Source organism: Heptranchias perlo, unplaced genomic scaffold, assembly GCF_035084215.1.
Source record: "Heptranchias perlo isolate sHepPer1 unplaced genomic scaffold, sHepPer1.hap1 HAP1_SCAFFOLD_612, whole genome shotgun sequence".
Taxonomy (NCBI): Eukaryota; Metazoa; Chordata; class Chondrichthyes; order Hexanchiformes; family Hexanchidae; genus Heptranchias; species Heptranchias perlo.
This window is the reverse complement of record NW_027139636.1, coordinates 58,107-83,247: the sequence shown is the minus strand read 5'-3', so window position 1 is coordinate 83,247 and position 25,141 is coordinate 58,107. Positions and strand designations below refer to the sequence as shown.

General features: G+C 55.1%; 1 protein-coding gene across 1 annotated transcript in view; it reads right to left on the bottom strand.

Annotated features, from left to right (window-relative positions):
* Positions 1-19,239, bottom strand: part of LOC137317335 (progestin and adipoQ receptor family member 4-like) — a 58,128-nt gene extending 38,889 nt beyond the window's left edge. Inside the window, 1 exon segment of the mRNA XM_067980746.1 lies at positions 19,062-19,239. Coding sequence (XP_067836847.1) covers positions 19,062-19,236 — 175 coding nt within the window. The 5' untranslated portion in view covers positions 19,237-19,239.
* Between the last annotated feature and the right edge of the window lie 5,902 nt (positions 19,240-25,141).

Sequence of the window (25,141 nt, the reverse complement as noted above, 5' to 3'; positions counted from 1 at the left end):
GATCCACCGACAGTGCGGCGCTCCCTCAGTCCTGACCCTCCGACAATGCAGCGCTCCCTCAGTACTGACCCTCCGACAGTGCAGCGCTCCCTCAGTACTGACCCTCCGACAGTGCAGCGCTCCCTCAGTACTGACCCACCGACAGTGCGGCGCTCCCTCAGTACAGGCAACCGGGGAATGTTGGCCTGGATTATGGGGTTCGAGTCCCTGGAATGTGCGGGGCCTCGAACCCACTTCCTTCTGACTCAGAGGCGAGAGTGAGACCCACTGAGTCACACGCTGACACTCGTGACCTTGTAACCCCAGGTCGTCAGATCAGAATGACTTACTCGGCCACTGGACACCAGTTGGCCTCACATTCAAACCAGAGAACATTGTACAATGGTGGCAAAAACTTTATCCTCGTGTTCAAATCCCTCCATGGCCCTCGCCCCCCCTCCCTATCTCTGTAACCTCCTCCAGCCCCTACAACCCTCCGAGATCTCTGCTCTCCTCCAATTCCGGCCTCTTGTCCATCCCCCCGATTTCCATCTCTCCACCATTGGCGGCCGTGCCTTCAGCTGCCTGGGCCCTGAGCTCTGGAATTCCCTCCCTAAACCTCTCCGTCTCTCTCTCTCCTCCTTTAAGACACTCCTTAAAACCTCCCTCTTTGACCGAGCTTTTGGTCACCTGTCCGAATATCTCCTTATGTGGCTTGGGGACAAATTATGTCTGATTTTCGCGTCTTGGGGGCGTTTTACTGGGTTAGACAGAGTCCAAAGGAAGGACTCCTGTGTGGGCTCTACCTGGAGCTGGAGAGCTACCAGGCAGTCTGCCACCTGTTTATGGGCACCCCTTGGCACAAACCAACCCCTTAACGCACTGACCAACCCACTAACCATGAACACCACCTACTCCAACCAACACGTCCCAAGATCTCGGGCTCTCTTTACAAAATGCCCCCGATTTGTCTTTCTGCGGTCCAAAGTCGACGACCTCCCACTTGCCCGCGTTGGACTCCATCTGCCACAATTGTGCCCGCTCCCTTAATCTGTCCCTCTCCTTTTGTAACTTCCTGCTCCGATCTACACTACTTACTCTCCCTCCCGACTTGGTGTCGTCCGCAAACTTGGCTGTGCTGCTGCACGGGAACAGGAGGAGGCCGTTCAGCCCCTCGAGCCTGTCCCGCCGTTCAATTAGATCATGGCTGATTTGTATCTTAACTCGATCGACCCACTTTGGTTCCATCAAACTTAATACCCTTGACTAACAAAATGCTGTCAATTGACCCCCAAGCCTCAATGGCTTTTTTGGGCGTGAGTCATTGATATATATGGTGAAAAGCTGAGGCCCTGGTACAGACCCCCGGTGACACATCACTTGCCAAATCCCCCGAACGTAACCTTTATCCCCCTACCCTCTGCCTCCGACCTCCCAACCAATTTTCAACCCGTGTTCCACGATTTCAAGTCTAACTGAGCAGAGAAGGTTAAGGGGAGATTTGACAGGGGTGTTTGAAATCTGGAAGGGGGTTTTGATCGAGTAAATAAGGAGAAACTGTTTCCAGTGGCAGGAGGGTCGGTAACCGGGGGACACAGATTTAAGGTAATCGGGAACACAACCAGAGGGGAAGAAGATGAGGAGAATTTTGTTTTACGCAGTCAGTTATAATGTTCTGGAACTCGCTGCCTGAAAGGGCGGTGGAAACAGATTCAATAATAATTTCCAAAAGGGGAATTAATGCTTAAAAAGGAAAGGATTTGAAGGGCTACAGGGAAAGAGCAGGGGGAGTGGGACTAATTGGAGAGCTCTTTCAAAGGGATGGCACGGGCTCCTCCTGTGCTGTGTGATGCTAAGAAGTGATAGCTAGCGGAGTGAGGAGATGGCAGAGAGCCCTCTTATGGTGCGGGTAAACGGAATAGGAGGGGGGGGGGGTGGGGGGGCCGTAGCCCGTGAGGGTGCCCCGAGTGGCACCCCGCTCTCGTGATGTTAGCCGCACCCCGCCTTCCCCCGCAGTCGCTGGCTATGCATCCTCTGTACGTTGTGTTCTCCCGTGTGTACGATGGGTTCCCCCTCTTTATTACAGATCAGCAATTCCAATTCAGTCAGTGTGTTTACACGACTCCCTCAATCAGTCGCTCCTCATCGCTCCAATTAGTGCAATTAGTGAGCGGCAGTGTTTACACAGGCCCAGAAATCTACCATCTGCCCAGCACCACCTGCCCACTACGCTGTTTCACCAGACAACAACAACAACCTGCATTTATATAGCGCCTTTAACGTAGTCAAACGTCCCCACAGGAGCGATTATCAAACAAAATATGACATCGAGCCACCTAAGGTGATATCAGGACAGGTGACCAAAAGCTTGGTCAAAGAGGGAGGTTTTAAGGAGCGTCTTAAAGGGGGAAGAGGGTTTGGGGAGGGCACGGCCGCCAATGGCGGAGCGATGGGAATCGGGGACAAGAGGCCGGAATCGGAGGAGAGCAGAGATCTCGGAGGGTTGTCGGGGCTGGAGGAGGTTACAGAGATAGGGAGAGGGGGCGAGGGGCCATGGAGGGATTTGAACACGAGGATGAGAATTTTTAAAATCGAGGCGTTCCCAGATTGGGAGCCAATGTCGGTCCAGCGAGCACAGAGGGGGTGATGGGTGAACGGGACTTGGTGCGAGTTAGGATACGGGGGGCAGCAGGAGTTTTAGATGAGTTGAGGGTTACGGAGGGTGTTAGGTGGGAGGACGGCCAGGAGAGCATTGGAATAGTCTGGAGGTCACAAAGGGCACGGATGAGGGTTTCAGCAGCAGATGGGCTGAGGCAGGGTCGGAGACGGGGACAGTAAGACGTGGCAAGGGACAGGGGAAGGTGCTTTAGGCCGGAAAATATCAGGGCAAGAAGGCAGCTTTCGGAATCCATGCCAACACTTTCATGCAAAAAAAAAAACGTTTGCAGAGGCAAGCGTGGAGAATTAAATACAAGTCAGCAAACACAGCGAGACTAGATGGTGAAGATGTCCTGACTTGTAATGTTCGACTGTATACACTACTCCCCCTCCTACAAGTTGTTCCCAGTAGCCATGTTCCGACTTGCTGATGGAACAGAGCTGCTCTGTAAACAGGAGCCAGAGCGAGGGGGAGTGGGAGTGACCGAGAAGGCAACTCCGATCAAAGTCCTCCCTATTCGACACTGACCCCTGTCCTCGCTGACCTACACTGGCTCCAGGTCCACCAATGCCTCCAACCTAAAATTCTCATCCTCGCGTTCAAATCTCCTCTACGGCCCTCGCCCCCCCCCCCCCCTCCCCCGATCTCTGTGATCTCCTCCAGCCCCTACAACCCTCCGAGATCTCTGCGCTCCTCCAATTCCGGCCTCTTGTCCATCTCCCCGTTCCCATCGCTCCACCATTGGCGGCCGTGCCTTCACCTGCCTGGGCCCTGAGCTCTGGAATTCCCTCCCTAAACCTCCCTCTCCTCCTTTAAGACGCTGCTTAAAACCTACCTCTTTGGCCAAGTCTCTCCTAATACCTCCTTATGTGGCTCTGTGCCAATTATTGTTTTTCTCTCCAGAAAGGAGAAGGCTCTGAGGGGTGACGTAACAGAGGTCAGTACATTGTATTGTAATGTCAACAACGTATAACATAAAGGCACTGGAGAAGGTGCAGAAAAGATTCACAAGGCTGATACCAGAACTGAGAGGTTTTACCTATCAGGAAAGACTGAACAGGCTGGGGCTTTTTTCTCTAGAAAAGAGAAGACTGAGGGGTGACCTGATCGAGGTCTTTAAGATTATGAAAGGGTTCGATAGGGTAGACGTAGAGAAGATGTTTCCACTTGTGGGGAGAGACCAGAACTCGGGGCCATAAATATAAGATAGTCACTAATAAATCCAATAGGGGAATTCAGGAGAAACTTCTTTCCCCAGAGAGTGGTGAGAATGTGGAACTCGCTCCCACAAGGAGTAGTTGAGGTGAATAGTGTGGATGGACTTAAGGGGAAGCTGGATAAACACATGAGGGAGAGAGGAATAGAAGGAGATGGTGAGAGGGTGAGATGGAGTAGGGAGGGAGGAGGCTCGTGTGGAGCATAAACACCGGGATAGACCAGGTTCGGCCGAATGGCCTGTTTCTGCGCTGTAAATGTGATGTAAATTCCATTTTTTGAGGGACACTGTGTTTAGCAGAGTGGGTGAGGGACTCTCGGGTCGTGCTACATGACTGGGGAAAGGGGCAATCGAAACCGGGGCAAAGTCCTTTGCACAATGTGACTGGGAGAATACCAAAAGCAGTGAGGGGGGGAAAACACAGAGCCTTAACCGAGATAAAGGGGAGGAAGTTTTGCTGCAGCTATACAAAGCCCTGGTCAGACCACATCCGGAGTTCTGTCTATAGTTCTGGGCACGGCCCCTTGGAAAGGATATATTGGCCTTTGAAGGGTGCAGTGCAGATTCACCAGAATGTTCCCAGGCCTCCAAGGGTTAAATGATGAGGATTTCATAAACAAGGCCGGTATTCCCTGGAATACAGAAGCTTACGGGGGGGTGATTTGATTGAGGCTGTTAGGATTTTGGAAGGGATTGATGGGGTCGATGGAGAGGAACTTTCTCCGCTGGTGGGTGGAGTCCAGAACAAGGGGACATCGCCTTAAAATCAGAGCCGGGCCATTCGGGAGAGACGTTCGGAAACACAAAGGGTGGGAGAAGTGTGAGGCTCTCTCCCGCAAAAAGCAGGAGATTCCAACTCAATTAATCATTTTAAATCGGAGATCGATCGATTTTTTTTTCTAGCCGAGGGTATTAAGGGCCATGGAGCCAAGGTGGGTGGGGGGAGTTCGGATACCCATCAGCCATGATCTCACTGAATGGGGGAGCAGGCTCGAGGGGCTGAATGGCCTCCTCCTGTTCCTATGAAGCTAGGCAATGCTGGCGGGGGGGGATTAAGACAGATAGACTCGAGCATCACATCAGACGCACGAGAAGATTTATTATAAAAAGATAACACAACTTAAAATCTAATAGCTGTCACTCCCGCTGGTATTGCAAGCTGGCGCTGTGTGACCTCGGAGTTATCAGATTAATTTGGATTATGATATAGGACACTCACCATCTTATATATACCGGCTGCAATATTACCCTCCTAACATGGACTGAAATCAATGCCGTCCCATCAGTCGCTGCCCACTGTTAATGCGCCCAGTGTCCTCTGGCAGCAGTCGGAAACACAACAGCAATAGAATCAGGAGGCCACTCGGCCCGGCGTGCCTGTGCTGGCTCTTTGAAACAGCTAGCCAATTCGTCCTTCTGCCTCTTTTGCCGATTATCTTAAGCCTGGGTCCTCTGGTCACCGACCCTCCTGCCCCTGGAAACAGCTTCTCCCGATTTACTCGATCAAAACCCCTCATGAGATTGCACACCTCCCCTTAACCTTCTCCGCTCTGAGGAGAACAACCCCAGCTTCTCCAGTCTCTCCACGTAACCGAAGTCCCTCATCCCTGGTCCCATTCTAGTAAATCTCCTCTGCACCCTCTCCAAGGCCTCGCCATCCTTCCTAAAGATAAACGTCACACATGGATAACAGCCCATCACAGGCTGGTGTGAGCTGGGAAATGCCAGACCATTACAGGTACGGCTGATGCATTTATATAGTGCCTTTAACGTAGTAAAACGTCCCCAAGGTGCTTCGCAGGAGCGATTATCAAACAAAATCTGACCCCGAGTCGCGTGAGGAGATATTCGGACAGGTGACCAAAAGCTCTGTCAAAGAGGGAGGTTTTAAGGAGCGTCTTAAAGGAGGAGAGAGAGAGAGAGAGGGTTTAGGGAGGGAATTCCAGAGCTTAGGGCCCAGGCAGCTCAAGGCACGGCCGCCAATGGTGGAGCGATAGGAATCGGGGGATGGGCAAGAGGCCGGAATTGGAGGAGCGCAGAGACCTCGGAGGGTTGTAGAGGAGGTTACAGAGATAGGGAGGGGGTGCCGAGGGCCATGGAGGGATTTGAACACGGGGATGAGGCGTTCCCGGACCGGGAGCCAATGTAGGTCGCTCGAGCACAGGGGGGTGATGGGCGAACGGGACTTAGGATACGGGGGGACTGCAGGAGTTTTAGATGAGTTGATGGTTACGGAGGGTGGAAGGTGGGAGGCCGGACCAGGAGAGCATTGGAATAGTCGGAGTCTGGAGGTCACAAAGGGCATGGATGGGGGTTTCGGCAGCAGATGAGCTGAGGCAGGGACGGAGACGGGCGATGTTAGAGGAGGGAGTAATATAGTAATACACACTGACGCCCACAGACTTAACTGTTGTGTGATACCCCAATACGACCCCTCAAACTGCTCCCACCACCGTTGACAGCCTTGTTAACCTGCAGTACATCCTTGGTATTGTACAGCTCCAAATACTCTCAGGTTTTGATCCCTCAGCTCATCTGCTGCTGAAACCCTCACCCCGTGCCCTTTGTGACCTCCAGACTCGGACTATCCCAATGCTCACCTGGTCCGCCCTCCCACCTCCCACCCTCCGTAACCATCAACTCATCTAAAACTCCCGCTGTCCCCCCCCGTATCCTAACTCGCACCCAGTCCCGTTCACCCATCACCCCGCTGTGCTCGCTGGACCGACATTGGCTCCCGGTCCGGGAACACCTCGATTTTAAAATTCTCATCCCCGTGTTCATATCCCTCCACGGCCCTCGCCCCCCCATCCCTATCTCTGTAACCTCCTCCAACCCTCCGAGATCTCTGGCCTCTTGTCTATCCCCCTGGTTTCCATCGCTCCACCATTGGCGGCCGTGCCTTCAGCTGCCTGGGCCCTAGGCTCTGGAATTCCCTGTCTAAACCTCTCCACCTCCCTCTCTCCTCCTTTAAAACCTCCCTCTTTGACCGAGCTTTTGGTCACCTGTCCTAATATCTCCTTATGTGGCTCAATGTCAAATTTTGTTTGATAATCGCTCCTGTGAAGCGCCTTGGGCTGTCGTCGTGGATGTTTCTTCGCAGTTCAAGGGTGGGTGGGTACGTAGAGCGGCCATTTCCCACGCCATGTAACTGAGATTCTCGTCACCACGCCAAGGTCCCCAACGGGGCACTCTCGGGACAGAACAGTTCCGGCACTGGTTAGCAGCTCGAAGCTGGGTGCCCACGTGCCTCCTCCTCCTCCCCCCCCCCCCCGATGCCCGCTTGCTCGAGGGGAGGGCAGCGAGGGGTCCAAGGGGCGGGTGATTACTCAGCACTGTCATTCCCCATCTCTCAGCAGATTCCAGTACATGCACAGCTGTAGAAGAATTCATGTATAATTCAGAACGCAGTGACACAGCAGGAAAGAGAGAGCAAGGACCTCGTATAACCTTGGCACTGACGCTATAACTGGAGTGGGTCATCTGATGCCCCCTTGTAACCCCACATGCCACCCAGCGACCCTCCTAACCTATGCCACGCGCCCGTTAGAAAGGGGTCAGGGATAAACTCCAGAAGTGGGGGGGAGGGGGGTACACTGTGCCAGAGCAAGTCTCACTCGGACATTTGTTCCCGACATCTGCCTGACTTTCAAAAAAAAGCAGCACTCCTTCAGTCAGCTGAACTGCTCCGTGCGAACTTGCTGCAGCCATCGATCGCCCTGCGCTCATGTTACTGAGCGTTCAGGTGCTCTCAGGGTAACACAAGCATGAGGAGATGGTGACTGGCCAAGGGCACACAGTGTAGTACGTACAGGATTTATTGCACTGTTCAAAACTTGTGTGCGCAAAATACCCACTTTTACAAGGCAGTCCAGGCTCAGTGGGTCTCTGAATCAGAAGGTCGAGCCCCACACACTCCAGAGACTCGAGCCCCATAATCCAGCCCAACACTCCCCGGTTGCCAGTGCTGAGGGAGCGCCGCGCGGTCGGAGGGGCGGTGCTGAGGGAGCGCCGCGCCGTCGGAGGGGCGGTGCTGAGGGAGCGCCGCGCGGTCGGAGGGGCGGTGCTGAGGGAGCGCCGCGCGGTCGGAGGGGCGGTGCTGAGGGAGCGCCGCGCCGTCGGAGGGGCGGTGCTGAGGGAGCGCCGCGCGGTCGGAGGGGCGGTGCTGAGGGAGCGCCGCGCCGTCGGAGGGGCGGTGCTGAGGGAGCGCCGCGCCGTCGGAGGGGCGGTGCTGAGGGAGCGCCGCGCCGTCGGAGGGGCGGTGCTGAGGGAGCGCCGCACTGTCGGAGGGTCCGTTAAACCGAGGGCCCTGTCTGCCCTCTCAGGCAGACGTAAAATCCCACGGCCATTATTGGAAGAAGAGCAGGGGGGAGTTCTCCCCGGTGTCCTGGGGTCAATATTTATCCCTCAACCAACATCACAAAACAGACTATCTGGTCATTTATCTCATTGCTGTTTGTGGGAGCTTGCTGTGCGCAATTTGGCTGCTGTGTTTCCTGCATTACAATAAGGGCTACGCGTCAAAAAAGTACTTCATTGGTTGTGAGGCGAGTAGGGATATCCTGAGGTTGTGAAAGGCACTGTGGAATTGGGAGTACTTTCTTCACTTTTATAATCCACGACATAACCTTTCACAATGCCGTTCTGATCAGTAACTGCTCAGAACGACACATATTATACACTGTATTATCATACAATAAAGGCAAGACCAATACAACTGCTTAATCTTCTGAGAAGCTGTTTGAGACAAAATTTAAAATGTATATGACACATTCCTGGTGTTTTACCCTCTATATATAACCTGTACGAACTCACAGTACGGACCTGGGGCTCCTCACTACAGCATATAATATCACAGATCCATATAGTACGGGAGGAGGCCATTCAGCCCATCGTGCCTGTGCTGGCTCTTTGAGAGAGCTCTCCAATTAGTCCCGTTCCCCTGCTCTTTCCCCGTAGCCCTGCAAATTTTTTCCCTTCGAGTATTTACCCATTTCCCCCTTTTGAAAGTTATTATTGAATCTGCTTCCACCGCCCTTTCAGGCAGTGAATTCCAGATCATCACAACTCGCTGCGTAAAAACATTCTCCTCGTCTCCCCCTCTGTTTCTTTCCCCGATTATCGTAAATCTGGGTCCTCTGGTCACCGACCCTCCTGCCCTCTGGAAACAGTTTCTCCTTATTTACTCGATCAAAACCCCTTATGATTTTAAATGCCTCTATCAAATCTCCCCTTAACCTTCTCTGCTCTGAGGAGAACAATCCCAGCTTCTCCAGTCTCTCCACATAAACTGAGGTCCCTCATCCCTGGAACCATTCTGGTAAATCTCCCCTCAACCATCTCTGCTCTAAGGAGAACAATGAGGAAAGACTGACATAGAATTTACAGCAGATCATGACCACTGCTCCCATTTTTTTTTCGGTCAGCTGCTGCCATTTACAGTTACTCCTGATCTTTCCCTGGCTCTGTACTTGCTCAAAAACTTTAACTCTTTTAACATCTTCCAGTTCTGACGAAAGGTCTTCGACCTGAAACGTTAACTCTGTTTCTTTCTCCGCAGATGCTGGCTCACTTGCTGAGCTTCTCCGGCATTTTCTGTTTTTATTTCAGATTTCCAGCATCCGCAGTATTCGGCCCCACTGGTCTATCCCGGTGTTTCTCCTCCACAGGAGCCTCCTCCCTCCCTACTCCATCTCACCCTCTCACCATCTCCTTCTATTCCTCTCTCCCTCATGTGTTTATCCAGCTTCCCCTTAAATCCATCTACACTATTCACCTCAACTACTCCTTGTGGGAGCGAGTTCCACATTCTCACCACTCTCTGGGGAAAGAAGTTTCTCCTGAATTCCCTATTGGATTTATTAGTGACTATCTTATATTTATGGCCCCGAGTTCTGGTCTCCCCCACAAGTGTAAACATCTTCTCTACGTCTACCCTATCGAACCCTTTCATAATCTTAAAGACCTCGCTCAGGTCACCCCTCAGCCTTCTCTTTTCCAGAGAAAAGAGCCCCAGTCTGTTCAGCCTTTCCTGATAATTATAACCTCTCATTTCTGGTATCATCCTCGTAAATCTTTTTTGCACCTTCTCCAATGTCTCTATATCCTTTTTATAATATGGAGACCAGAACTGTGCACAGTGCTCCAAGTGTGGTCTAACCGTGGTATATGGAGACCAGAACTGTGCACAGTGCTCCAAGTGTGGTCTAACCAAGGTATATGGAGACCAGAACTGTGCACAGTGCTCCAAATGTGGTCTAACCGTGGTATATGGAGACGAGAACTGTGCACAGTGCTCCAAGTGTGGTCTAACCGTGGTATATGGAGACCAGAACTGTTCACAGTGCTCCAAGTGTGGTCTAACCATGGTATATGGAGACCAGAACTGTGCACAGTGCTCCAAGTGTGGTCTAACCAAGGTATATGGAGACCAGAACTGTGCACAGTGCTCCAAGTGTGGTCTAACCAAGGTATATGGAGACCAGAACTGTGCACAGTGCTCCAAGTGTGGTCTAACCGTGGTATATGGAGACCAGAACTGTTCACAGTGCTCCAAGTGTGGTCTAACCATGGTATATGGAGACCAGAACTGTGCACAGTGCTCCAAGTGTGGTCTAACCAAGGTATATGGAGACCAGAACTGTGCACAGTGCTCCAAGTGTGGTCTAACCGTGGTATATGGAGACCAGAACTGTGCACAGTGCTCCAAGTGTGGTCTAACCAAGGTATATGGAGACCAGAACTGTGCACAGTGCTCCAAATGTGGTCTAACCGTGGTATATGGAGACTAGAACTGTGCACAGTGCTCCAAGTGTGGTCTAACCGTGGTATATGGAGACCAGAACTGTTCACAGTGCTCCAAGTGTGGTCTAACCATGGTATATGGAGACCAGAACTGTGCACAGTGCTCCAAGTGTGGTCTAACCAAGGTATATGGAGACCAGAACTGTGCACAGTGCTCCAAGTGTGGTCTAACCAAGGTATATGGAGACCAGAACTGTGCACAGTGCTCCAAGTGTGGTCTAACCGTGGTATATGGAGACCAGAACTGTTCACAGTGCTCCAAGTGTGGTCTAACCATGGTATATGGAGACCAGAACTGTGCACAGTGCTCCAAGTGTGGTCTAACCAAGGTATATGGAGACCAGAACTGTGCACAGTGCTCCAAGTGTGGTCTAACCGTGGTATATGGAGACCAGAACTGTGCACGGTACTCCAATGTGGTTTATCTGTGGTGTATGGAAACACAATGCTCCAAGTGTCATCTAGGGAAAAGAGCCCCAGCCTGTTCAGTCTTTCCTGATAGGCATAACCTCTAAGTTCTCGTATCATCCTTGTAAATCTGTTTTGCACTTTCTCCAGTGCCTCTATGTTGTATATTGTTGATGTTACAATGCAATGTACTGCACGATATCAGAACAAAATACAAGGGGATCAGGCTGGGTGTCTGGGCACCAGGCATGGGAGAAAGGGAAGGGAGGGAGCTATGCGGGGTCCTCACCCCCGGAGAGCGGGCGGGCATGAGACTGGCAGGGAGCTGGAGGGAGACCTGGGAGTGCCCTCACCTTAACTTGGCAGTGTTAGTCACGTAGAGCAGTTATGAGACACAGCACAGGATGCATCGATACACAGAGAATTAACCTTACTAAGTGTCTCGCTGCGGGTATAAGGGACGGTAACTGCTTGGCACAGTGGGTGCATGTTGTACGATTGGGGGCAGACTGCCCGAGAACTGTGGCACCTCACAGGAGAATACTGCAGCACTGCACTCACAAAGAGAGAACTCCCATTTCTGGAGTGCCTTTCATGGCCTCTGGATGCCCCAAAGTGCTTCCAGGCCAATTGAGTACTTTTTTTGAAGTGTAGTCACTGTTATAATGTAGGAATCCCGGCAGCCAATTTGTGCACAGCGAGATCCCACAAACAGCAATGAGGCAACAACAACAACTTGCATTTATAAAGTGCCTTTAACGTAGTAAATCGTCCCCAAGGCGCTTCCCAGGAGCGTAAATCAGACAGTATTTGACCCCGAGACACATAAGGAGATATTCGGACAGGTGACCAAAAGCTCGGTCAAAGAGGGAGGATTTAAGGAGCGTCTTAAAGGAGGAGAGAGAGAGAGGCGGAGAGGTTTAGGGAGGGAATTCCAGAGCTTAGGGCCCAGGCAGCTGAAGGCACGGCCGCCAATGGTGGAGCGATGGGAATCGGGGGATGGGAAAGAGGCAGGAATTGGAGGAGCGCAGAAATCTCGGAGGGTTGTTGGGGCTGGAGGAGGTTAGAGAGATAGGGAGGGGACGAGGGCCGTGGGGTGTCCAGATAATCAGTTTCCACTGATGTTGGTTGAGGGATAAATATTGGCCCCAGGACATCAGGGAGAACTCCCCCCTGCTCTTCTTCCAACAGTGGGATTTTATGTTCTTCTGGGAGGGCAGACGGGCCCTCGGTTTAACGTCTCATCCGAAAGACGGCACCTCCGACAGTGCGGCACTCCCTCAGTACTGACCCTCCGACAGTGCGGCACTCCCTCAGTACTGACCCTCCGACAGTGCAGAGCTCCCTCAGTACTGACCCTCCGACAGTGCGGAGCTCCCTCAGTACTGACCCTCCGACAGTGCAGCGCTCCCTCAGTACTGACCCTCCGACAGTGCAGCGCTCCCTCAGTACTGACCCTCCGACAGTGCAGAGCTCCCTCAGTACTGACCCTCCGACAGTGCAGCGCTCCCTCAGTACTGACCCTCCGACAGTGCGGCGCTCTCTCAGTACTGACCCTCCGACAGTGTGGCGCTCCCTCAGTACTGACCCTCCGACAGTGCAGGGCTCCCTCAGTACTGACCCTCCGACAGTGCAGCGCTCCCTCAGTACTGACCCTCCGACAGTGCAGCGCTCCCTCAGTACTGACCCTCCGACAGTGCGGAGCTCCCTCAGTACTGACCCTCCCACAGTGCAGAGTTCCCTCAATACTGACCCTCCGACAGTGCAGCGTTCCCTCAGTACTGACCCTCCGACAGTGCGGCGCTCCCTCAGTACTGACCCTCCGACAGTGCGGCGCTCCCTCAGTACTGACCCTCCGACAGTGCAGGGCTCCCTCAGTACTAACCCTCCGACAGTGCGGCGCTCCCTCAGTACTGACCCTCCGACAGTGCAGAGTTCCCTCAGTACTGACCCTCCGACAGCGCCGCACTCCCTCAGTATTGACCCTCCGACAGTGCAGAGTTCCCTCAGTACTGACCCTCCGACAGTGCGGCGCTCCCTCAGTACTGACCCTCCGACAGTGCAGCGCTCCCTCAGTACTGACCCTCCCACAGTGCAGAGTTCCCTCAATACTGACCCTCCGACAGTAGAGCGCTCCCTCAGTACTGACCCTCCCACAGTGCAGCGCTCTCTCAGTACTGACCCACCGACAGTGCGGCGCTCCCTCAGTACCGACCCTCCGACAGTGCAGCGCTCCCTCAGTACTGACCCTCCGACAGTGTGGCGCTCCCTCAGTACTGACCCTCCGACAGTGCAGCGCTCCCTCAGTACTGACCCTCCGACAGCGCCGCACTCCCTCAGTATTGACCCTCCGACAGTGCGGCGCTCCCTCAGTACTGACCCTCCGACAGTGCAGAGTTCCCTCAGTACTGACCCTCCGACAGTGCATCGCTCTCTCAGTACTGACCCTCCGACAGCGCCGTACTCCCTCAGTATTGACCCTCCGACAGTGCGGCGCTCCCTCAGTACTGACCCTCCGACAGTGCAGCACTCCCTCAGTACTGACCCTCCCACAGTGCAGCGCTCCCTCAGTATTGACCCTCCGACAGTGCGGCGCTCCCTCAGTACTGACCCTCCGACAGTGCAGAGTTCCCTCAGTACTGACCCTCCGACAGTGCGGCGCTCCCTCAGTACTGACCCTCCCACAGTGCAGCGCTCTCTCAGTACTGACCCTCCGACAGTGCAGAGTTCCCTCAGTACTGACCCTCCGACAGTGCAGCGCTCTCTCAGTACTGACCCTCCGACAGCGCCGTACTCCCTCAGTATTGACCCTCCGACAGTGCGGCGCTCCCTCAGTACTGACCCTCCGACAGTGCAGCGCTCCCTCAGTACTGACCCTCCCACAGTGCAGCGCTCCCTCAGTATTGACCCTCCGACAGTGCGGCGCTCCCTCAGTACTGACCCTCCGACAGTGCAGAGTTCCCTCAGTACTGACCCTCCGACAGTGCGGCGCTCCCTCAGTACTGACCCTCCCATAGTGCAGCGCTCTCTCAGTACTGACCCTCCGACAGCGCGGCGCTCCCCTCAGTACTGACCCTCCGACAGTGCGGAGTTCCCTCAGTACTGACCCTCCGACAGTGCGGCGCTCCCTCAGTACTGACCCTCCGACAGTGCAGCGCTCCCTCAGTACTGACCCTCCGACAGTGCAGCGCTCCCTCAGTACTGACCCTCCCATAGTGCAGCGCTCCCTCAGTACTGACCCTCCGACAGTGCGGCGCTCCCTCAGTACTGACCCTCCGACAGTGCAGCGCTCCCTCAGTACTGACTCTCCGACAGTGCAGCGCTCCCTCAGTACTGACCCTCCCATAGTGCAGCGCTCTCTCAGTACTGACACTGGGAGAGTTGGCCTGGATTATGGGGCTCAAGTCTCTGGAGTGCATGGGACTCGAACCCACGACCTTCTGACTCAGAGGGGAGAGAGTTAGCACTGAGCCTAGCCTGTCATGATTTTCAGATGTACACGAGCCGCTGGGAAAATGGTAGGCTGGAATTTAATCTGGGACGCGGTACATTTGCGGTGAGGAGACTCGGCTATATTCGCTGAGCAGGGACTACGGCTCGATTACAAAACCGCAGGGAGATGCAACAGCACGCAAGGTCAAAGCAAGTTAAAGGACGTCTCCCGCGGCTTTGCTGAGATATTATTTTTGAACGAGGAAGGAGAGACGAAAGCCGTAGAGAGAGCACCTTAACACATCATCAGTCACTGTGAGAGGGTGAGATGAAGAGGGGAGGGAGGAGGCTCGTATGGAGCATAGACACCGCTATGGACAAGTTGGGCCTAATGGCCTGTTCCTGTGCTGTACATTCCATGTACATGTAGAATCATACTGCACAGGAGGAGGCCATTCGGCCCATCGTGCCTGTGCCGGCTCTCTGGAAGAGCTCTCCAATTAGACCCACTCCCCCTGCTCTTTCCCCCATACCCCTGCAAATTCGTTCCTTTTGAAGCATTAATCCAATTCCCCTTTTGAAAGTTATTATTGAATCTGCTTCCACCGCCCTTTCAGGCAGTGAATTCCAGATCATCACAACTCGCTGCGTTTAAAGACATTTCTCCTTATCTCCCCTCTGGCTCTTTCCCCAATTATCGTAAATCTGTGTCCTCTGGTTGCCGACCCTCCTGCCACTGGAAACAGTTTCTCTCGATCCACTCTATCAAAACCTCTCATATATCTAACAATAACTTTAGAACAGATGTCACCAATAGATCACTGTGTACATTAACCATAAAACTAACAATGTATGACGTTATGGGTCAGTGGTGCAGTCAGAAGGTCGGGGGTTCGAGCCCCACACACACTCCAGAGACTCGAGCCCCGTAATCCAGGCCGACACTCCCGGTAGTCGGTACCGGGGGAGCGCCGCACTGTCGGAGGGTCAGTACTGAGGGAGCGCCGCACTGTCGGAGGGTCAGTACTGAGGGAGCGCCGCACTGTCGGAGGGTCAGTACTGAGGAGCGCGCACTGTCGGAGGGTCAGTACTGAGGGAGCGCCGCACTGTCGGAGGGTCAGTACTGAGGGAGCGCCGCACTGTCGGAGGGTCAGTACTGAGGGAGCGCCGCACTGTCGGAGGGTCAGTACTGAGGGAGCGCCGCACTGTCGGGAGTCAGTACTGAGGGAAGCGCCGCACTGTCGGAGGGTCAGTACTGAGGGAGCGCCGCACTGTCGGAGGGTTGGTACCGAGGGAGCGCCGCACTGTCGGAGGGTCAGTACTGAGGAGTGCCGCACTGTCGGAGGGTGGTACTGAGGGAGCGCGCACTGTCGGAGGGTCGGTACCGAGGGTGAGCGCCGCACTGTCGGAGGGTCAGGTACCTGAGGGAGCGCCGCACTGTCGGAGGGTCCGTACCGAGGGAGTGCCGCACTGTCGGAGGGTTGGTACTGAGGGAGCGCCGCACTGTCGAGGGTCGGTACCGAGGGAGCGCCGCACTGTCTGGAGGGTCGGTACCGAGGGGAGCGCCGCACTGTCGGAGGGTCCGTACCGAGGGAGCGCCGCACTGTCGGAGGGTCAGTACTGAGGGAGCGCCGCACTGTCGGAGGGTCGTACAGAGGGAGCGCCGCACTGTCGGAGGGTCAGTACTGAGGGAGTGCTGCACTGTCGGAGGGTCGGTACTGAGTGGAGCGCTGCACTGTCGGAAGTGCTGTTTTTCGGATGAGACGTTAAATCGAGGGCCCCGTCTGCCCTCTCAGGTGGACGTAAAGATGCTTCTTCGACAGCACCTCCAAACCCACCTCCCGACCTTACCACCTAGAAGGACAAGGGCAGCAGGCACATGGGAACAACACCACCTGCACGTTCCCCTCCGAGTCACACACCATCCCGACTTGGAAATATATCGGCCGTATCCTTCATCGTCGCTGGTCCAAATCCTGGAACTCCCTTCCTAACAGCACTGTGGGAGAACCTTCACCACACGGACTGCAGCGGTTCAAGAAGGCGGCTCACCACCCACCTTCTCAAGGGGCAATTAGGGATGGGCAATAAATGCCGCCTCGCCAGCGACGCCCGCATCCCATGAACGAATAAAAAAAAAATGCTCCGCCACTATTTAAAACAGAGCTGGGGAATTTACCTCCGTGTCCTGGGACCAATCTTTATCCTCAACCAACACCACTAAATAAACAGATGATCTGATTGTAAATCACACCGCTGTTTGTGGGATCTTGCTGTGCGCAAGTTGGCTGCCGCGTCTCCTACATTACAACAGTGACCCACACTTCAAAAAAAGTCCTCCATTGGCTGCGAGGAGCCCTGGGATGTCCCGAGGTGGTGAAAGGGGCTGTGGAGATACGAGCTTGCTCTTCTTTCCAGATACTGAATGCTCTGTACCATGTCTCACAACGAGTGCTGCCAAATCCGATGCACACATTCACACAGAGTGCAACACTGGCACCAGAGTATATAGTATAGAGTACATTAAACACCTTATACGCTACATAGATCGCACCGTACTGTGAATCACACCACGTGATTCTGTATCTACCGTACAGGTATGTTGAGAACATGCACTGTAGGACCAGTATTGAATGTATATAGCACAGAGTATATAAAACGCTGCATTATTTAATATATTAAATGTACTGCACCATATAACACACAATGTTTCATCAGACCTGTGAACATGGAGTGAAGTCATGGTATGGGTCCATACTGAATGTATATAGACACCATGTGATAAATACATTATACATTAAATATACCCGGACCATATAACACACCACTCAGTGTATCTGAGACGTGGACACCAATGAAGGACTGGTACAGGGCGATACTGAATGCATATCGCACAGATTATATAAGACACGTTATATAAAGGCACACTGCATCATATATCACAGCAGGAAACATTGTCCCTGACCTGTAGATGAGGGCAGGGCCGATGGAGGTCGGCGATGAATGTAGAAGGCACAGACTGTATGATCAAACACGTTCTTTATACGGAGGACCGGGCCATATATCACACAACACAATGACTGCATGTAGCAGCGAATATATCGCAGACCCATTCTATACAGGGTGCACTGTACCATATATCACAGTGACCGCAGCACCAGCCCCGATCAGGACAGGCAAAGCTGCCCCCTCCCCACTCCGCCTCAGCCCCACTCCCCCCTTACCCTCAGCCCCTCCCCACTCCGCCTCAGCCCCGCTCCCCCCCTTACCCTCAGCCCCTCCCCCCTCCCCACTCCGCCTCAGCCCCGCTCCCCTCTAACCCTCAGCCCCTCCTCCCTCCCCACTCCGCCTCAGCCCCGCTCCCCTCTAACCTTCAGCCCCTCCTCCCTCCCCACTCCGCCTCAGCCCCGCTCACCCCCTAACCCTCAGCCACTCCCCCCTCCCCACTCCGCCCCGCTCCCCCCGAACCCTCAGCCCCTCCCCCTCCCCACTCCGCCTCAGCCCCGCTCCCCCCTAACCCTCAGCCCCTCCCCCCTCCGCCTCAGCCCCGCCCCCCTCCGCCTCAGCCCCGCTCCCCCCTAACCCTCAGCCCCTCCCCCTCATCCCCAAACCCTCCCCCTCAGCTCCTCAGCCCCACCCCTCCCCCTCATCCCCTCCCTCAGCCCCGCCCCCTCATCCCCTCCCCGTCATCCCCAAACCCTCCCCCTCATCCCCAAACCCTCCCCCTCAGCTCCTCAGCCCCACCCCTCCCCCTCATCCCCAACCCCTCCCCCTCATCCCCAAACCCTCCCCCTCAGCTCCTCAGCCCCACCCCTCCCCCTCATCCCCTCCCCGTCATCCCCAAACTCTCCCCCTCAGTCCCGCCCCCTCATCCCCAAACCCTCCCTCAGCCCCGCCCCCTCATCCCCTCCCCCTCATCCCCAAACCCTCCCCCTCAGCCCCACCCCTCCCCCTCATCCCCAAACCCTCCCTCAGCCCCTCCCCCTCATCCCCAAACCCTCCCCCTCAGCTCCTCAGCCCCACCCCTCCCCCTCATCCCCTCCCCTCCCCCTCATCCCCTCCCTCAGCCCCGCCCCCTCATCCCCTCCCCGTCATCCCCAAACCCTCCCCCTCAGTCCCGCCCCCTCATCCCCAAACCCTCCCCCTCAGCTCCTCAGCCCCACCCCTCCCCCTCATCCCCAACCCCCTCCCTCAGCCCCTCCCCCTCATCCCCAAATCCTCCCCCTCAGCTCCTCAGCCCCTCCCCCTCATCCCCAACCCCCTCCCTCAGCCCCTCCCCCTCATCCCCTCCCTCAGCCCCTCCCCTCCCTCAGCCCCTCCCCCTCATCCCCTCCTTCAGTCCTGCCCTCAGCCCCTCCCCCTCATCCCCAACCCCTCCCTCAGCCCCTCCTCCCTCATCCCCAACCCCTCCCTCAGCCCCTCCCCCTCATCCCCAACCCCTCCCTCAGCCCCTCCCCCCTCATCCCCAACCCCTCCCTCAGCCCCTCCCCCTCCTCCCCCAACCCCTCCCCCTCCCCCAGCCCCTCCCCCTCCTCCTCCTCCTCCCCCAGCCCCTCTCCTTACCGTGGGTGTAGATGTTGCCCAGCTCGTTGTGGAGGTAGAAGAGGCTGCGCACACACTCGCCGAGCGGCGAGACGGGCCGGTAGCCGGTCAGCACGTACTTATTGAACTGGAGGTGGGGGGGGCTGCTGGCCCAGTCCAGGAGCCGGGGCCCGTTCAGAAACACCATGCCCACCATCAGAGAGAGGGAGAGGGAGGGAGAGAGAGGGTGAGGGACCGACCCTCAAACCCCCCTCACCCTCAAAAAAAACCCCCCCACTCACAAAAACAAAATCACCTCAAAAAAAAAATCATTAACCCCCCCCCCTCACAAACCAATCAAATTGGAAGAAAAATTTAAAAAAAAAATTTTTTTTTTTGACGGTTGGCGACCGTTAATTTTTTTAAAAAAAAATTTGAAAAAAAAAATTTAACGGCTTTTTTTTTCCCGCCCCCTCCTCACAGGGCGCGCCCCCGCGGGCTCGCTCTCGCGGGCTCGCTCTCTCTCTCTCTCTCCCTCTCCCGCGCCCGTTTGTTCCTTCAGTCAGCCGCCGCGCGTTCACGCTGGGTGATGAGGAGGGGGCGTCAGATGCGCGCTCCCGCTGACCGGGCTCACGCGCGCGCGCGCGCGACTGTGTGGGGCGGTGGGTGGGTGGGGGGGGGGGCAGAGGAGGTTTCTCTCTCGTTTTTTTTTGTGAATCGGCTCGCGGAAAGAAATAAAACCACGCCCCTTCCCCCCCTCCCCAATCAGCGGCGTCGATTGATGGAACCCCGCCCACTCCGTCCCCGCCCCCTTCTGCCTATCCCCCCAATCAGCGCGCTACGTTGATTAAACCCCGCCCCCCCCCCACACACACGCACACATGCACACAATCCGCGCGGTGAGTTGATTAAACCCCGCCCCCCATTCGCCTTCTCCGCCAATCAGCGCGGTGAGCTGGTTAATCCCCGCCCCCCCCACCCGCTCGACCTCTCCTCCAATCAGCGCGTTGAGTTGGTTAAACCCCGCCCCCCCACTCGTCCTCTCCGCCAATCAGCGCGGTGAATTGGTTAAACCCCGCCCCCACCAACCCGCTCGACCTCTCCCCCAATCAGCGCGGTGAGTTGGTTAAACCCCGCCCCCCACTCGTCCTCTCCCCCAATCAGCGCGGTGAGTTGAGTAAACCCCGCCCCCCCATTCGTCCACTCCGCCAATCACCGCGGTCATGTGAGTAAACCCCGCCCCCCGCCGCCTTCTCTCTATCCTCCAATCAACGCGCTGAATTGATTAAACCCCGCCCCGATTCTCTCCATTCACCAATCACTGCGGTGAACTGATTGAATCCCGCCCCCATTCGTCCTATCCACCAATCAGCGCGGTCAATTGATTAAACCCCGCCCCGATTCTCTCCATTCACCAATCACTGCGGTGAACTGATTTAATCCCGCCCCCCATTCGGCCTATCCACCAATCAGCACGGTCAACTGATTGAACCCCCGCCCCTATTCGTGCGGTCCACCAATCAGCGCGGTCAATTGATTAAACCCCGCCCCCCACCATTGCCCCGCCCCCTTCCCTCAAACTGCGCGTGCGCTCTCCTCTCCCCGTCCCTGCTGCCTACGCGTGCGCATCAGCGCCCTTCCTCGGCGGTCAGCTGATCCCGGCGCCCGCCCGCTTCCTTTTCCCTCCCGCGCTCGCTCGCCGGCCCTTCCCGCGCAAGCGCGCGCTGGTGCGGAGCGAGCCAATCCAAGGAGCTCCCCCCACGTGGGGTCGGAAGCGGGGTCGGTGATAGGACAATCGTCCAAGGTGGGGGGGGCGGGGTCGTCGGCTGAGAGCAACCTATCGGCGGAGGGCGTCCGCGGCTCATTTACATGAAGCGGTTGAAGGGACGACCAATCAAATGGTTCACAGGGAGACAATTAACCACGTGGGGCGCCTGCCCGCTGACGTAAGTACCCGCACATGGCTCCCCGCGGCGTTGCTCATTCGACGTCAAGATCGAGCGCTGTCTTGAGGTGAAAGTTGAGGGGAATAATTTAAAGAAATATGTTTACGATTATTTATAATTCGATAGCAAAACTGAGGGCTTTTTGGCTAGGGCAGGATGGAGGGTACAGGCTGAGAGATACATTATTGAGACGCTACAGCGCCGCCACTGGTGGGAGGTCATGATTACAGCGTGACATGTTTACATAGGAAGTAACAAAAGCAAACGACAACAACTTGAATTTATACAACGTCTTTAACGTAGTAAAAACGTCACAAGGTGGATCAGAGGAGCGATTATCAAACAAAAATTTGACCCCGAGCCACATAAGGAGATATTCGGACAGGTGACCAAAAGCTCGGTCAATGAGGGAGGTTTCAAGGAGCATCTTAAAGGAGGAGAGAGAGAGACGGAGAGGTTTAGGGAGGAAATTCCAGAGCTTAGGGCCCGGGCGGCTGGAGGCACGGCCGCCAATGGTGGAGCGATGGAGATCGGGGGATGTGCAAGAGGCCGGAATTGGAGGAGAGCAGAGATCTCGGGGGTTGTAGAGGATGGAGGAGGTTACAGAGATAGGGAGGGGGGCCGAGGTCAAGGAGGGAGGGTGGGACAGGAGGAAGCAAGGTTTTGCAGAAACACAATAACGACTGCAGCTAATCTAACCACTATGGATGCTTTCCTTTAGCCTTGTCACAGTGGTAGCACTCTGGCCTCTGAGTCAGAAGGTCCTCGGTTCAACTCCCATTCCAGAGACTCGAGTCCCCATAATCTAGGCTGACACACCTCGTGCTAGTACTGAGGGAGCGCTGTACTGTCGGAGGGTCAGTACTGAGGGAGCGCCGTACTGTCGGAGGGTCAGTACTGAGGGAGCGCCGCACTGTCGGAGGGTCAGTACTGAGGGAGCGCCGCACTGTCGGAGGGTCAGTACTGAGGGAGCGCCGCACTGTCGGAGGGTCAGTACCGAGGGAGCACCGCACTGTCGGAGGGTCAGTACTGAGGGAGCGCCGCACTGTCGGAGGGTCAGTACCGAGGGAGCGCCGCACTGTCGGAGGGTCAGTACTGAGGGAGCGCTGCACTGTTGGAGGTGCCGTCTCTCAGATGAGACGTTAAACCGAGGGCCCCGTCTGCCCTCTCAGATGGGTGTAAAAGATCCCACGGCCACTATTGGAAGAAGAGCAGGGGGGGAGTTCTCCCCGGTGTCCTGGGGCCGATATTTATCACTCAAACAACATCAGTAAAGCAGATGATCTGGGTCATTATCACATTGCTGTTTGTGGGATCTTGCTGTGCATAAATTGGCTCTCGCCTTTCCTACATTAAACAGCGACGACACTTCAAAAAGTACTTAATTGGCCGCGAAGTACTTTGCGACGTCCTGAGGATGTGAAAGATGCTATATTAATGCAAATTCTTTCTTTCATGGCTCCCCCGTGGTATTGCTCATTCACCGAGTGTTGCCTTGAGGTGAAGGGTGGTTTGAGGGAGGCAGGAGGGCGAGGAAGAGGCGAGTGCACAAGCAGGTGAGGAAAGGAGGGTGGGGGAAAGGGGGCCGGGTTTAATCAGTTCACTGTGATGATTGGGTGATGGAGAAAATGGGGGCGGGGTTTAATCAGTTCACCATGCTGATTGGGTGATGGAGAGAATGGAGGCGGGGTTTAATCAGTTCACTGTGCTGATTGGCGGATGGAGAGAATGGGGGCGGGGTTTAATCAGTTCACTGTGCTGATTGGCGGATGGAGAGAATGGGGCGGGGTTTAATCAGTTCACTGTGCTGATTGGGGGATGGAGAGAATGGGGGCGGGGTTTAATCAGTTCACTGTGCTGATTGGGGGATAGAGAGAATGGGGGCGGGGTTTAATCAGTTCACCGTGCTGATTGGGGGATGGAGAGAATGGGGGCGGGGTTTAATCAGTTCACTGTGCTGATTGGGGGATGGAGAGAATGGGGGCGGGGTTTAATCAGTTCACTGTGCTGATTGGGGGATGGAGAGAATGGGGGCGGGGTTTTATCAGTTCACCGTGCTGATTGGGGGATGGAGAGAATGGGGGCGGGGTTTAATCAGTTCACTGTGCTGATTGGGGGATGGAGAGAATGGGGGCGGGGTTTAATCAGTTCACCGTGCTGATTGGGGGATGGAGAGAATGGGGGCGGGGTTTAATCAGTTCACTGTGCTGATTGGGGGATGGAGAGAATGGGGGGGTGGGGTTTAATCAGTTCACTGTGCTGATTGGGGGATGGAGAGAATGGGGGCGGGGTTTAATCAGTTCACTGTGCTGATTGGGGGATAGAGAGAATGGGGGTGGAGTTTAATCAGTTCACTGTGCTGATTGGGGGATGGAGACAACGGGGGCGGGGTTTAATCAGTTCACTGTGCTGATTGGGGGATAGAGAGAATGGGGGTGGAGTTTAATCAGTTCACCGTGCTGATTGGGGGATAGAGAGAATGGGGGCGGGGTTTAATCAGTTCACTGTGCTGATTGGGGGATAGAGAGAATGGGGGGCGGGGTTTAATCAGTTCACTGTGCTGATTGGGGGATAGAGAGAATGGGGGCGGGGTTTAATCAGTTCACCGTGCTGATTGGGTGATGGAGAGAATGGGGGTGGGGTTTAATCAGTTCACTGTGCTGATTGGGGGATAGAGAGAATGGGGGCGGGGTTTAATCAGTTCACTGTGCTGATTGGGGGATAGAGAGAATGGGGGCGGGGTTTAATCAGTTCACTGTGCTGATTGGGTGATGGAGAGAATGGGGGCGGGGTTTAATCAGTTCACTGTGCTGATTAGGGGATAGAGAGAATGGGGGCGGGGTTTAATCAGTTCATTGTGCTGATTGGGGGATAGAGAGAATGAGGGGCGGGGTTTAATCAGTTCACTGTGCTGATTGGGGGTTGGAGAGAATGAGGGGCGGGGTTTAATCAGTTCACCGTGCTGATTGGGTGATGGAGAGAATGGGGGCGGAGTTTAATCAGTTCACTGTGCTGATTGGGGGATAGAGAGAATGGGGGCGGGGTTTAATCAGTTCATTGTGCTGATTGGGGGATAGAGAGAATGAGGGGCGGGGTTTAATCAGTTCACTGTGCTGATTGGGGGATGGAGAGAATGGGGGCGGGGTTTAATCAGTTCACTGTGCTGATTGGGGGATGGAGAGAATGGGGGCGGGGTTTAATCAGTTCACTGTGCTGATTGGGGGATAGGGAGAATGGGGGCGGAGTTTAATCAGTTCACTGTGCTGATTGGAGGATGGAGAGAATGGGGGCGGGGTTTAATCAGTTCACCGTGCTGATTGGGGGATGGAGAGAATGAGGGCGGGGTTTAATCAGTTCACTGTGCTGATTGGGGGATGGAGAGAATGGGGGCGGGGTTTAATCAGTTCACTGTGCTGATTGGGGGATAGGGAGAATGGGGGCGGAGTTTAATCAGTTCACTGTGCTGATTGGAGGATGTAGAGAATGGGGGCGGGGTTTAATCAGTTCACCGTGCTGATTGGGGGATGGAGAGAATGAGGGCGGGGTTTAATCAGTTCACTGTGCTGATTGGGGGATGGAGAGAATGGGGGCGGGGTTTAATCAGTTCACTGTGCTGATTGGGGGATAGAGAGAATGGGGGCGGGGTTTAATCAGTTCACCGTGCTGATTGGGGGATGGAGAGAATGAGGGCGGGGTTTAATCAGTTCACTGTGCTGATTGGGGGATGGAGAGAATGGGGGCGGGGTTTAATCAGTTCACTGTGCTGATTGGGGGATAGAGAGAATGGGGGCGGGGTTTAATCAGTTCACTGTGCTGATTGGGGGATGGAGAGAATGGGGGCGGGGTTTAATCAGTTCACTGTGCTGATTGGGGGATAGGAAGAATGGGGGCGGAGTTTAATCAGTTCACTGTGCTGATTGGAGGATGGAGAGAATGGGGGCGGGGTTTAATCAGTTCACCGTGCTGATTGGGGAATGGAGAGAATGAGGGCGGGGTTTAATCAGTTCACTGTGCTGATTGGGGGATGGAGAGAATGGGGGCGGAGTTTAATCAGTTCACTGTGCTGATTGGGGGATGGAGAGAATGAGGGCGGGGTTTAATCAGTTCACTGTGCTGATTGGGGGATGGAGAGAATGGGGGCGGGGTTTAATCAGTTCACTGTGCTGATTGGGGGAT